Source organism: Schistocerca piceifrons, chromosome 3, assembly GCF_021461385.2.
Source record: "Schistocerca piceifrons isolate TAMUIC-IGC-003096 chromosome 3, iqSchPice1.1, whole genome shotgun sequence".
NCBI lineage: Eukaryota > Metazoa > Arthropoda > Insecta > Orthoptera > Acrididae > Schistocerca > Schistocerca piceifrons.
The window spans coordinates 780,425,177-780,440,221 of NC_060140.1; the positions used below are offsets into that span (position 1 = coordinate 780,425,177).

Consider the following 15,045-nt stretch of genomic DNA (forward strand, 5'->3'; position numbering starts at 1 on the left):
CTGCCTCCTCCTCCTCCTAACTACTGTCTACCCTCACTGCAGCTATCAGCATAATAATGCCAAGAAAAATGGGTATAGAAGTTTTGAACCAGCCAGTGGGTAACGCTCGCTGTTTGCCTCACAAGAGAGCGGTCACAGAGAGCAAGCCAACGCACACAATGTACCATGGATCATCATCATCATCATCTAAGACTGATTATGCCTTTCAGCGTTCAGTCTGGAGCATAGCCCCCTTATAAAATTCCTCCATGATCCCCTATTCAGTGCTAACATTAGTGCCTCTTCTGATGTTAAACCTATTACTTCAAAATCATTCTTAACTGAATCCAGGTACCTTCTCCTTGGTCTGCCCCGACTCCTCCTACCCTCTACTGCTGAACCCATGAGTCTCTTGGGTAACCTTGCTTCTCCCATGCGTGTAACATGACCCCACCATCTAAGCCTGTTCGTCCTGACTGCTACATCTATAGAGTTCATTCCCAGTTTTTCTTTGATTTCCTCATTGTGGACACCCTCCTGCCATTGTTCCCATCTACTAGTACCTGCAATCATCCTAGCTACTTTCATATCCGTAACCTCAACCTTGTACCATGAATATGGAACACAATTCTCATCAGCTTTTAATTTGGCAGAATTTTGGCACTTGCTGTTATACATTACACACTCACGAATCAGAAGCCCCTAACTGTTTCATACATTTACGTGATACTGTGATTTCTTACCAATATGACACCCTTGGGCTTATTCCAATGTATTTTCTGCATCACACATCTCATTTTAAACTGCCGTAGAATGCACAATGACAAGTTGTTTCGACTGGCACTCTAAGCAGTACCAATAGCGATTTCAGATGTGTAATTCAACTTTTGAATGCCTGTAAGTTAAAACCTGTAGAAATTTACAGTGAATTACAGAAAGTGTGTTAAAATGTGGTATTGGACCTCACCCTGTTATCTTGGCTGTGGTGAACGATTGATCTGTAGCACAGCCCAAGGTCTAGGTAAGGCTGAAAGGTGACAATGAGGCTGAGAGTTGGCAAAGCCAACAAATCTGACAGCCAAATAAAGGTTGTGGTAACAAATTGATCAAAGCACAGTGTAATGTTTACATTCATGCCATACTGAAAAATAAAAGGGGGCAGGGGGGTTCAATACATGTAAAGATACAGTAACAAATGATAGAAATGTGAGGAAGTTTGTTGAAAAGTTCGACACTGGACAATAAAATATTCATGCTGGAACTCGACCAAGGCACCAGTTGCTCATCACCAATGGTTTATAGCCAAGTGAACAACAATACCATGCAAGACAGCTTTTCATGAAATTGAAAGAATTTCTGACTGGGAAATATTTTCGAAGTAATGCCGAGGTGAAGAAAGCAGTAAATAAAAGGTAATTACCAACTATGACACAGGAATCCTAAACCTGTTTGACAGGTATGACAGGTGCTTAAATAACAAATGATTATATTAAGGAAGTAAAGCTTCAATTTTGTACGTAATGTATTTCTCCTTAGTGAAAATTCTTTAACTTACAAAGCCAAATGGCTGTTATTTTCCCAATTACTTGCATATGTATATTTCCCTTAGGCTCCATAATGCCTAGAAACTGACTTTTCCATAGTACAATCCATTATATTAGTTGCACTGAAATTCTACAATACTTTTAATGTGACCTGCAAATACTACAAACATCCATCACTTCAGAAGGATGTGCCGATAACTTTGCTAACATTTCTAATCTGAAACTAAAATGTTTAGCATTAGCATTCCTTCTATACATCGCAAAATGAGATTGGTTACATGAAATTCTTGTCACTGTTTGGCAATACCAGTGCATTTGGCTATTTTTCTCATGTTTAAAAACTTCCATACAAGAAAGATTCACAATAGGAACTTAATGGGATCCAATGTCTTCAAGGAAATAGTATGCAATAAGTAAAAAAAAAATTCTGTTGAATGTGGTGCAATTACTGATGTTATCAGCTTTTATATTTGGATTCTAAATGAATTCTAGGTTAGTATTCATGGCTTTGATAATAACAAATCTGCTATGGGAGGTCAAGAGAGTGAAATCACAATATGGCAGCAGAACAAGAAGTGTAGGGGAGAGTGGTGAGACTTGATCAGTGGGGAGACTTGTTCCTCCCATTATTTTGGCCATTTTGGGGAATTAAATTTTTTTTTGTTGGCATCAGTGTTTCTTGCCATCCACTTTCCATTGTTGTAATTTGCATCTGTGAGTTTAACTGTTGTTGCTGTCCAGTAAGAGGGAAAGAAAGATTTTTCACCTAATTAACTTTTATTTTGGTAAGTGAATCCAATTATTTTTACATATTAATTCAGTAAGAAATAATGCTGGTAACTGTTTCCTATAAAAGTTCATAAAGTATAACTGAAAATAAATGCTAACTGTAGATTAGGGAGCATTCAGAAGCAATTTTGTTTACTTGTGTCTTATGGGGAGACTTGATCCTCAAGAACTTGGTGAGACTTGATCCAGGGATCAAGTGTCCCAGTTCAAATGTTTCCCAAAGATTTAATTGTTTTCCTGGTATCACATTATTGTAAGACATACAACACCCAACAAATGATAATATATAGGCATTTTATTGTAATATAATTCATTGAATTATACAATATGGGTGAAAATGAAACTTAGGTCTAATAAATTAAAACAAAAAGTATCGTAATTTTGCTTTATATTGCAGAACTATGGGTCTTACATATAAAAGGAAAGAGGGAGTCAAAGCTAGGAAAAAAATTGACTCTAGAAGTATGGAACTTGCAGTAATGGCGGGCCTTGGGGGAAAAAAGTTTACGAGGAGCATCAAACGAATTTCAAGTCCCACTAATGACCTTAAAACGCTATGTTAGGAAGCAGTTAAGATACTGAAATTTCTTATTCTTCTACATACAACAAGTCTCAGGTGTTTTCAACTGAGGAAGAAAATTCTTTATGTGAATACTTGAAAACGGCAAGCAAATTACACCATGGCCTGAGTGCAAGAAGTGTGCGTGCATTTGCATATCAATTTTCTTCTGAAAATAAAAAGAAAATTCCTGAAAATTGGAAGAAAAGAGGGCAAAGCTGGAAATGACTTGTTCAGAGGTTTCATGAGAAGGCACCCTGAACTCTCTCTTCGTACACCAGAAGGAACCAGTATAAGCAGAGGAAGCAGCTTTAATGAACACAATGTTAGACAGTTTTTTGATAATCTTCGCCAGATTATCACTAGGGAAGTCCTTGGTCCAGAATCTATTTGGAACATAGACGAAACGGGTCTTACTACAGTCCACAAACCAGGAAAAATAGTGGCTGTAAGAGGAGAGAAACAGGTGGGAAAAGTGACTTCTGCCAAGAGAGGTGAACTTGTGACAGCATGTTGTGCAATAAATGCTATAGGAGGCCACATCCCACCTTTCATGATCTTTCCACGTGTGAACTGGCAGGATAGGATGCTGCATGGAGCTCCTCCTGGAACCAGTGGTTCCACTAATTCCAGCGGTTGGATGACAGTTGATAATTTTGTTTTGTTTTTAAAACATTTTCATAAGTTTGTAAAATGCAGTGCTGAACACAAAGCACCTATCATCATGGACAATCATGATAGTCATATTAGTTTGGAATCCTTACATTTTGCAAAAGAAAATGGAATTACTCTTTTGACAATTCCTCCCCATACATTCCCACAAAATGCAGCCCCTTGGTAGGTCAGTGTATGGTCCACTGAAGGCATATTACAATTCTGCTGCAGGAGACTGGATGACAGCGCATCCAGGGAAAACTATCTCTATGATATCTCCGACATTTTTGGTAGAGCTTTCCCTAAAGCTTTTACACCCAGCAATGTGATTAGTGGTTTTCGGGTTTCAGGCATATGGCCATTTAACTCTGATATATTTACAGATGATGAATTTTTGTCTGTATATACAACAGACCACTTACAATCTGTGGAAGTCTGTGATTCTCCAAAAGAGTTTGTTTCATTATCAACACCTTCATCTTCTGGAATTAGACTTAGCGCTATTGGATACAGATCCTTTGAAGATATCAGACCACATCCTAAGGCAGCAGCTCACACTACAACTAGACAAGGAAGGAAACGAGCATGTACTGCAATCCTAAGAAACACACCGGTAAAAGATAAACTTGAGGCAGAACTAGGAGCAAGAAAAGCACGAAGATTGAAACCAGTGGGAAGACCTAAGAGGCTGAACTTTGAAAACAAGAAACAAACGTATAAGCCAAAAGTAGAAACTTCTGAAAGTGAAGAACTGTCTCCATGTGAGTTTGATAATGACTTGGAGAGTTTGAGTAACAGTGATTCTGATGAAATTTTGAATGATGAACCAGGCACTGGCAATTGGATCATAGCTACCTTCCAAACAAAGACATCTGAAAAACATTATGTGGGAGAGATTGTCAATGTTCCTGACGAAGAGAATTTCACCATAGAATGTGCGAGGAAGATAGAGGGTCAACGGTTCAAGTGGCCAGAAACTTGAGACATATGTGGCATTGAAAGGAACCAAATTGTACGAGTCATTCCATCTCCAGCATTCTCTTCAAAGAATGACAGAGTTACCAGTTTCATTTTTAACAGTGTCAAATTTGAGGGCTTTAATATTCAATAATTTGTATGTTTGTCTATAATTTCATCATGTTAAATACTTCAAACACAGGCAGCAGTTATTGACTTTCTCAAGAAGTATACTTGTTTTTTCTTTGCATGAATGTGCTTTACCTCATATATGATCTTGGATACACTAAACATGCTAATTCTAATTTTTTGACAATAATTTCAACTATTTAAAATACATATTTGAAAACTAAGTGACTTTTTTATGATCTCTTAACATGTTTTGTAGGCTACAGATCGCACTTCAAGCAATGCCTTTAGAGATCATCAAGGAATTTGTTTTCTAAAGTTATTATGTGAATTTCTTTTGTTAGTAAACCTCAGTTCATCTTATAAATCTTATAAACAAAATAAAATTTAGTTTGAATAATGAATAAATTGTTTCATTTACCACAACGAAGTGGCGGATCAAGTCTCCCTGTAAATGGGATCAAGTGTCCCACATATGGTGAAACTTGATCCATTCTGCATGGCTTTAGTTTTTAATTTTTTATGATGATAGTAAATGGCAAAGGATTGAATTAAAAATAGGGGCAGAAAGAGTTAAAAACTGACTATTTATTACACATTTTAGTTCTTTTCTGATGTTTATACCTACCACTTTAAAAAATAAAATGTAAAAAAGGGATCAAGTCTCACCACTCTCCCCTACATATACTGTGGAACTGAACCTGTACATGAACATCTACTGCAGAAATATAAAATTGGCAGTGAAATAGAAGGAACGGATGTGTGGTGTCACAGCCACAGCTATAATTGAAACTTTTAAAGTACAAACCATGAGAATATTCACTTAAGATACACATTTGCATTACTGAATTGTGGCAACTGACTTCCCTCAAAGTATGATAAATACTGCATCAGTTTAAGAGCTGTGCTAGATAATACACAAATCGCATCAATAATGGCAATTAGCCTACAACACCCTTGCAGCAGATTTTGTTTTCTTCGTGTAAATTCTCTTAGGTAGTACTTTTGACAAGACATTTATCCAATATTCATAAAATATAAAACAAATATATTGCTAAAGCAAAATAAGTGTGTGCGAGTATTTTGCGAGTTTCATATGGTACGGTAAATGATTCAAACTCACGCTTTTGGTTGAGGTGCAGGTGGTCTGTTGTCAGACGGTCGTTTGGATGTTGATTGCTGTGTCATAGGTCCCTGTCGCATTGGTGGATAAGAGGTTGGCTGCTGAGGTCTGGGCATCATGTTTGGTCCAGCAGAAGAGCCCATAGTAGGAGGCGGATTAAATGCTGGACGTGGCTGAAGCTACGAAAGAAAAATGCCATTCACGGGGATTAGCTCAATGCCCAGTAGTTCATAACAAAATTTTACAAATAAACTTATATTAATATTAACATCTTTGTAATAATATGCAAGGTGTAACCATACACATAAATCAAGGTAACTGATATACGCTAAAATAAAAATAATTTATAGCTGACTGACAAAAACATTATTTAAAACTCGTTATTTCTCATAACTTAGGAACAGCGAGTATTTACAATAACGAAAGTGTTAAAAGTGCAACACCACTCTATAAAATCCTGTCAGAAATTATCAATCTTGATAACAAGGTTATGATACACAATAAGGAAAAATTATCTTAATATGCAGTTGGTAATAGAACGACATGTATTAATGGTTTATAACCAAAATAATTTATCTGATGTTTTCATGCTGACTTCCGAAGAAAGTAAGCACAAGATAAGCCTAGTTGTCTAATCGTCTGCGAAGATCACTACGGATAAAACAATGGAAATAACTTTCTTAAGGCAATACTGGGGCAAGATGAATCACAGTTCACACAATTCCAACTCAGAAAATATGTTAACATCACTTGTAAGGCGTCTTCGACATGGAATGTCAATGAGACGAATGAACTCTTTTCGAAAGAGATTCATATAGCCTATTTACAACACGTGACAGTACACAAAGGCATTGAACACAACTGTCATACACTCTCTTCATGCGAACTCTTATTTACGTCAACCCGTACCTTTGTTTATGTTCTGACATTAGTAACTTCGCTCTGAACTTGACATAACCTAAAAATCGCTGAATCTTTCACGAAACCTTATTTGCAACGAACGTTTTCACGGAGTACTTCTACAACGGTGCTTTTTTTTCGCTGCACTGATTATCATTACAGCAACAGACAGAATCATATTTCAACACAAAGCCGCGAAGTGTGTGTTTTTTAAAAAGTTTCAATGATATATTTATACAAATTGAAAACACCGTCGAAAGTTGTGTACAACTACAGAACATAACTAAACCACTGTAAACAACATCACAAGCTACAACGCACAAAACGCATTTCGCGAGTTCAGCGCTAAGTACCGGAAAGCTGGGACCCGCATACTGCCTCAAAGGTGGCACTGGCGGTGGAGGATACCTCTGCTGAGGAGGCACACCAGGTCCGGCTGCAGGTGGACCTGTAAATCGCTGCGCCATTTTCGCGTCTTCCGCATAAGTTTGCATATTTTACAACAAATCAAAGATATTAACCAGTTAATATTCAAAGATTATATATAAAACTGTCAAAGAAATTCAAATATTAAACTATCGATAAGAAGTGACCCAAGTAGCGTCATCAAAGATCGTTAAATCGTAGCTAATGTTAGGCAACCCACGGAACAAAAAGCTCTCAGGACAACAACTGCTTTGAAACCGTTAACTGAACTCGCAAGTGTAACTGGAACAGGACTGTACGACAGCGTTGTTCAATTACTTACAAAACTGAAACGTATCGACAGATGAGCAACGAGGAGAATTATAACACGCTGTATCTGACATTTTTTTCCGAGAACTGTATGCCTGTCCAAGCACATTAAAGACGAAGAACGAGAATAAATAAAGATAATAATATTGAAAATATTTATGGTAGTTATCAGAGACCAGTAACTACATATTTACTGTTTACTGCATTGTAGTTCATTAACGAAAACGTCATTGCATGTCTTACTGGTATACAAACACTGTAGTCAGATAAATGGAATACGATAAATATATTTCGGAGATTGTCTACCTCCAAATATCCATTTTAAGGCATTATTTTCGTAAGCAAACGTGTAACCATTTGGGTCACCTTTGGTATGGAACTACGTGTTTACTATACAATGGCCCTAAGATATGCTGCGTGGCGTTCAGAGCAAATGAATTATTCATGATCTCGGCTTCTATACCTGCAACTGACTGAGAAGGAGAAATGCAATGTACACGTTTTTTGTGTAATAATATAATACACAGTAAATCCTGAAATTGCAATGCAAAAAAGTTTAAAGACCAATTAACACTTGACAGAAAGGAACGAAACGAAATGTTAACGTTAAGGTTTCTCGGGAAGAAAGTTCTGTCGATAGTGGGGAAGAGGGGGGAGGTGGCAGCAAGGCATCGTCTGTTAACGTCGAAAGTTGAGCTATTCTCGTCGCGTTCATCCACGTCACCGCAGTGGATTTTGCGCTTTTCTGTCTTCTTAGTTTTATTCTATCGATTGCTTTGTTTTCTTGCAAAGATTCCATAAGAACTTACCTTTTTTTTATGAATGCTCTTTTACAAAAGAGGGCACATATCTGAAAGCGAAAAAGACAAAGAAAAGTCCTACACTGCGCACAAATAAGAACATAAATTGATAAAACATCTCTTTAAAGAAAACTGTTTCACTGTGAAACTGTCAGCTCTACAGAAGGAAAAAATACTATCTTTTGTTATGTTACTTGGTAAATAGAAAAAAATATGTAAACTGGATAAAAAAAGGGTCCTGTGTGTTGTCTTTTAAATACAGTTTGATGTATTTCTATGTACATAGTTTCTCTAGCAAAATAAGTCGATGTTCTGGAATGTTTGGACGACATTGTTTCACTTGTTCAGTTTACCAAGCAAACTTGTCATGGACAACCATTATGAAGCTTGCTTTCACAAGTAACAAACTTTATCATTGCTTGTTCTTTAATTCTGACGTTTTGTGACATAATTGGTAACTCACTGTCGCCATCCAGTACTGGGATAAGCAAATATATGTTCTGCTGACATTCCATCTAGTATGAACATGTCTTCATCTGACTGTGATATCGCCATCTAGTGTGTTGACATCGTGTGTGAACTGGCATTAAATATTACAATCAAACCATCTCCACACTTTGCGGTTACTCAGCTATTGAAAGAGAGTTTTAAGAATTTGTGTCATATCAACATCAAAAAAGTGACCACTTATGACATTTACTACATGCTAATCTCAAAACTTCGTTAGTTTCACTGTTATCAGTCATCGGTTTCTGAATGAGTGGGAGTAAGTCATTGGTGGAAGTGGCAACAAATGACTATTCACATTGCTGTGTAGAATTTATGAGTCTGGCGACATACCTTCTGATTTTTGGAAAAATATCATGCACATAATTCTGAAGAGTGCAAGAGCTGACAATTGCAAGAATTACTGTACAATTAGCTTAACAGCTTATGTGTTCAAGTTGCTGACAAGAATAATCTACAGAAGAATGGAAAAAAACTGAGGATATGTTAGATGATGATCAGTTTGGCTTTAGAAAAAGTAAAGGCACCAGAGAAGCAATTCTGATGTTGCAGCTGATAATGGAAGCAAGACTAAAGACTAAACAAGACATTCATAGGGTTTGTCGACCTGGAAAAAGCATACGACAATGTAACACGGTGCAAAATGTTCAAAATTATGAGAAAAATAGGGGCAAGCTGTAGGGATAGATGGGTAATATATTATATGTACAAAAGCAAAGAAGGAATAATAAGAGTGCACAGGGATGTAGTCTTTCACAACAGAAAGGTTGAGGAGTGGAACTAAAATTCAAGGTGAAGGGATATCAGTGATACAATTCGGTGATAACATTGCTGTCCTGAGTGAAAGTGAAGAAGAACTACATGATATGCTGAATGGAATGAACAATCTAATGAGTACAGAACATGGATTGAGCGTAAATTGATAAAAAGATGAAAGTAATAAGTAGCAGAAATGAGAACAGCGAGAAACTTAACATCAGGATTGATGATCACGAAGTAGATGTTGTTAAGAAATTCTGCTATCTAAGCAGCAAAATAACCAGTGATGGATGGAGCAATGAGGACATCAAAAGCAGACAAGCATTGGCAAAAGGGCATCCCCGGCCAGGAGAAGTCTACTAGTATCTAACATAGGCCTTAATTCGAGGAAGAAATTTCTGAGAATGTACATCTGGAGCACAACAGTGTATGGTAGTGAAACATGGATTGTGGGAAAATCGGAACAGAAGAGAATGGAGGAATCTGAGATGTGGTGCTACAGGTGAATGTTGAAAATTAGGTGGACTGATAAGCTAAGGAATGAGGAGGTTCTGCACAGAATTGGAGAGGAAACGAATGTGTGGGAAACACTGACAAGCAGAAGGGACAGGATGATAGGACACCTGTTAAGGCATCAGGAAATTACCTCCCCGATACTAGAGGGAATTGTAGAGGGCAAAAACTGTAGAGAAAGACAGAGATTGGAATACATCCAGCAAATAATTGAGGATGGAGGTTAGAAGTGCTGCTCTCAGATAAGAGGTTGGCATAGGAGAGAAATTCGTGGTGGGCCGCATCAAACCAGTCAGATGAGTGATGACATCCCCCACCCCCACAGCCCCAAAAAAGAGTGAAACTCTATTTATACTGATGTGTATCTGTGTTTTTGAGATAATTTCTTTTTACGACTTTTATTTTACAAGATTGTACACAAAACAGTATAATAATGTGTAAGGTGTCAGACAAATAACACACCTTACACTCAATTCCTGAAACAATTCCGATTAACTCGTTAGTCACATGACACTATTACGTGAAATTTAACGAATTTTATTAATATGCAGATGTAATAAATATGCCAGCATTTCGTGAATATAAACCAGTAATACTCACACTAGTAATTGCACCCATGTAATTTTCCTGATCTGAGCTACAAGACACAGTTCTGAGGGAAAGAGAATTTTACGATGGCAATGCTCGTCCCATGTAGGCCGACACCTTTCGTCACCGGGCACCTAGCAGATGCAATGAGATGACTGAGCCATTGCATAGGCTGTCGGCAAAAGCTCAAACTTGTCCCTGCTTTTAACAACAACCCTCCGGAAAGCCATTCTACAGGAACACGGCAGGAGAGCCCAGATAAAACGTCCAGAGAAATCCAACTCAAAACATTGGTGACTCACTATAGCCACCTGGGTTAAAAACTTGCATGAGAGAAAAAGCTGTTTATCTCTGTATTACGTAGCAGAATTTAAACTTTGCCCTATGAAAGAAACGACGCCTGTGATAAGGTACAAATCTCTAGTGAGTGGAGTTATAACAAGTATGAACGCCCTGATTGGCCAGAAAGAAAACGTGTGGCCACCAGCTTTGATATAGGTAAATTGAAGTCAGAGTAACTGCCTCTTCTCTTGCAGAAAATCGTCCAGTGTTTGAGCGAGGTGACTCGCACTGCACTGAGATGGTTGTGAGAGGCATCATCGTAACACTTGTTCATATGCTTGTCTTAACTCGTTAGGAGTTAAACTGCAAAGTCTCCTAGTTCGGAGAATCGCACCAAGCACTGACAGTTAATGTTTGCAAGGGATTTGAGGGTAATGACATATTCGCTATTCCAGCCAAATAGTGTGTACCATACCAATTAGCTTGAGAATAACTAGGAGTCTTGGGTTCACCAAAGAACTGGGAAATGTATCCGACTGGTGTTCAACAGTTCAGAGACATTTCGAATAGATTCTCAAGTTCACAGCTCGCGCCAACAGCCGCCACTGCCGCCATCGACTCAAGGTAAACACATGCGCACTCGTGCCACGCCAGCAAGTAATATTCAATTGACAATCAGAACTGCAGTCGTCTCCATCTCTCCTACTTTTTTTGTACATTCAACCATGACCTGAGGTTAAACTAGCTCACTACTGTTGGACTAAATTGAAGCAGAAACGCGAGATATCCGATCTAACGAAAAGGACTGATCAGCCACTGTAGAGTTATGCGTTGTTTTAATTGTGTACTTCTTTCTGATTGCTCTTTACCGACCCCCATTCAATTTTGTGTATTTTAGCGTAATTGATATCTCTGCATTTAATTTGTTTGCATTTTTATCGATTCCCAGACATGATCATCAACTATCTTGCCATTAAAGAACCTTATAATAGTTAGGAATTTCGCTTCACAATTGTGAAATCCCAGTATCAATATTTCACAATCCTGTACGTAATTTTGCTAACATTGCTATGTCATGAAGTCATACTCAGAGTAAAAAAAACCTTAATAGTGAAAATATAAGATTTTCAACTTTTTGCTAACGCATAGTTAGGTCTGAACCCATACACTAATTTCTGTTAGCGATAATGTTTCCTTTACAGGGAGTGTAGTGGAACCAACATTGAGATCATTGATTACATGTGTGCAATGGTATTTTCGTACCATGCAGACCATAGGTACAACACCAAATTCCTAACACACTCACAAAGCATCCTTGTGCGACTGTGGTAGGAAGATAGATCAGAACCAGTCTCACATGTGTTAGAAATGTATTTATGTTTTCAGGCTCCAGAGCTCATTCTGGGGACTAATGATAGTGATAAAAGTATACCTGCTGCTGTGATGTCTAAAATTATTTAGTTCTAGGTACTGTTTGTGTGTGTCTTATATAACTGCATTGACAAAGATTCATATGTGATCTATCAAACCAATCAAACTTCATTTGTATTTGTTTATTTAATGTGAATATGGAACATTCTGAAATTCACACACTAGTTTTTCATGTTGTAATTTTTTACCTGTAACTTATACATATAACTGGAAAATGTCCACATAGTATAAACTGTCACAGGACAACAGTCAATGACCATTTTATATTAAGTAGAAACCTGATAGTCTGTTATGTCCTTTAAGTATGTGTCACTGTTTCCTTGGTATTTTCCATTTTTTGTATTATTCTTCTGCATTAATTACCCCTAATGCATGACCCACAATTTTTTCAGTTATCTCATTCTCAAAAAAACATTGAAATTAAGCTGTTGCTTTTGGGAATACAAAGTGTGTTATAGGAGTCATACAGTGTTGGTGCTAGGTACTGGTAATTTGTTTTGGTACAGCTTAGACACAGCTTATTTACATAAAGGGGTCTCAAAAACCAAAAATTTCAAAGAAAATGGTTTACTTGACTAGGCTGAGAGTATCCTTGATGAAGAATTTGTGATATGAGAAGTCACATATCATGGCAGGTTTATGCTGGTTCTAGGCTTTCTTGCATTGTTAACATTCTGGTACTTTGGATGCCTAACTCATTCTTACCTCTTAATGTGTTAACAGTGGAGTTTGATCATTTTTATGTTATGTTACAACAAAAATTTTCACCAATTAGAGAAACATTTACAAAGATACATAAATCAAAACTGTGTTCTAAAAGTTATTATTTCGAAGCTTTGGTAGACAACATGTGAATGAAGCAAATGACAGCTTTCAGAATGTACTATATTTCAAAGCCACAAGGTGTAGTCACAAAACGTTATTTACAGATTGCTTATTGCTTTACAACAAAATAAATTATATGTATCAGTCACTATTGCATTATTTCAACTCAAACAAAATTCTAATAAACTCTGTGGACCTTCCATGCTTCAATACACGTTTTAGTCCAGTTTATATTAAAATTTTTAAATCATGCATGGAAATCTGCTAGACACTATTTGTAATGTGGGCTGTAGAGATGGTCCTTGTACTGAACAGATGATAGTAATGTCATGAGCATCAAATGTGCATTTATTCCTATACTGAATCAACTTTTTATAAGAGGTAAGACATGCAGAGATTGCCCTCAAAAGAAGTATTTAAAGAAGTTTATGATTCACACAACTACCTGTTAGCATACAATTATTTATTTTAATAAATATCTACATCTGCATCAACATACACTCCTGGAAATGGAAAAAAGAACACATTGACACCGGTGTGTCAGACCCACCATACTTGCTCCGGACACTGCGAGAGGGCTGTACAAGCAATGATCACACGCACGGCACAGCGGACACACCAGGAACCGCGGTGTTGGCCGTCGAATGGCGCTAGCTGCGCAGCATTTGTGCACCGCCGCCGTCAGTGTCAGCCAGTTTGCTATGGCATACGGAGCTCCATCGCAGTCTTTAACACTGGTAGCATGCCGCGACAGCGTGGACGTGAACCGTATGTGCAGTTGACGGACTTTGAGCGAGGGCGTATAGTGGGCATGCGGGAGGCCGGGTGGACGTACCGCCAAATTGCTCAACACGTGGGGCGTGAGGTCTCCACAGTACATCGATGTTGTCGCCAGTGGTCGGCGGAAGGTGCACGTGCCCGTCGACCTGGGACCGGACCGCAGCGACGCACGAATGCACGCCAAGACCGTAGGATCCTACGCAGTGCCGTAGGGGAGCACACCGCCACTTCCCAGCAAATTAGGGACACTGTTGCTCCTGGGGTATCGGCGAGGACCATTCGCAACCGTCTCCATGAAGCTGCGCTACGGTCCCGCACACCGTTAGGCCGTCTTCCGCTCACGCCCCAACATCGTGCAGCCCGCCTCCAGTGGTGTCGCGACAGGCGTGAATGGAGGGACGAATGGAGACGTGTCGTCTTCAGCGATGAGAGTCGCTTCTGCCGTGGTGCCAATGATGGTCGTATGCGTGTTTGGCGCCGTGGAGGTGAGCGCCACAATCAGGACTGCATACGACCGAGGCACACAGGGCCAACACCCGGCATCATGGTGTGGGGAGCGATCTCCTACACTGGCCGTACACCACTGGTGATCGTCGAGGGGACACTGAATAGTGCACGGTACATCAAACCGTCATCGAACCCATCGTTCTACCATTCCTAGACCGGCAAGGGAACTTGCTGTTCCAACAGGACAATGCACGTCCGCATGTATCCCGTGCCACCCAACGTGCTCTAGAAGGTGTAAGTCAACTACCCTGGCCAGCAAGATCTCCGGATCTGTCCCCCATTGAGCATGTTTGGGACTGGATGAAGCGTCGTCTCACGCGGTCTGCACGTCCAGCACGAACGCTGGTCCAACTGAGGCGCCAGGTGGAAATGGCATGGCAAGCCGTTCCACAGGACTACATCCAGCATCTCTACGATCGTCTCCATGGGAGAATAGCAGCCTGCATTGCTGCGAAAGGTGGATATACACTGTACTAGTGCCGACATTGCGCATGCTCTGTTGCCTGTGTCTATGTGCCTGTGGTTCTGTCAGTGTGATCATGTGATGTATCTGACCCCAGGAATGTGTCAATAAAGTGTCCCCTTCCTGGGACAATGAATTCACGGTGTTCTTATTTGAATTTCCAGGAGTGTAGATACTCTGCAAGCCAACGTAAGGTGCGAGTGGAGGACACCCTGTATCAC

General features: G+C 39.1%; 1 protein-coding gene across 3 annotated transcripts in view; it reads right to left on the reverse strand.

Moving 5' to 3' along the window:
- Positions 1–7,145, reverse strand: part of LOC124788903 (brahma-associated protein of 60 kDa) — a 59,346-nt gene extending 52,201 nt beyond the window's left edge. Inside the window, exons 1-2 of one of the 3 annotated variants that reach the window (XM_047256183.1) lie at positions 6,988–7,145; positions 5,735–5,913 (exon numbers count right to left, since the gene is read on the reverse strand). In XM_047256183.1, the coding sequence (XP_047112139.1) occupies positions 5,735–5,913; positions 6,988–7,128 (320 nt within the window). In that variant the 5' untranslated portion in view covers positions 7,129–7,145. The other 2 variants (XM_047256184.1, XM_047256185.1) reach the window with 2 other exon arrangements.
- Positions 7,146–15,045: the final 7,900 nt, after the last annotated feature.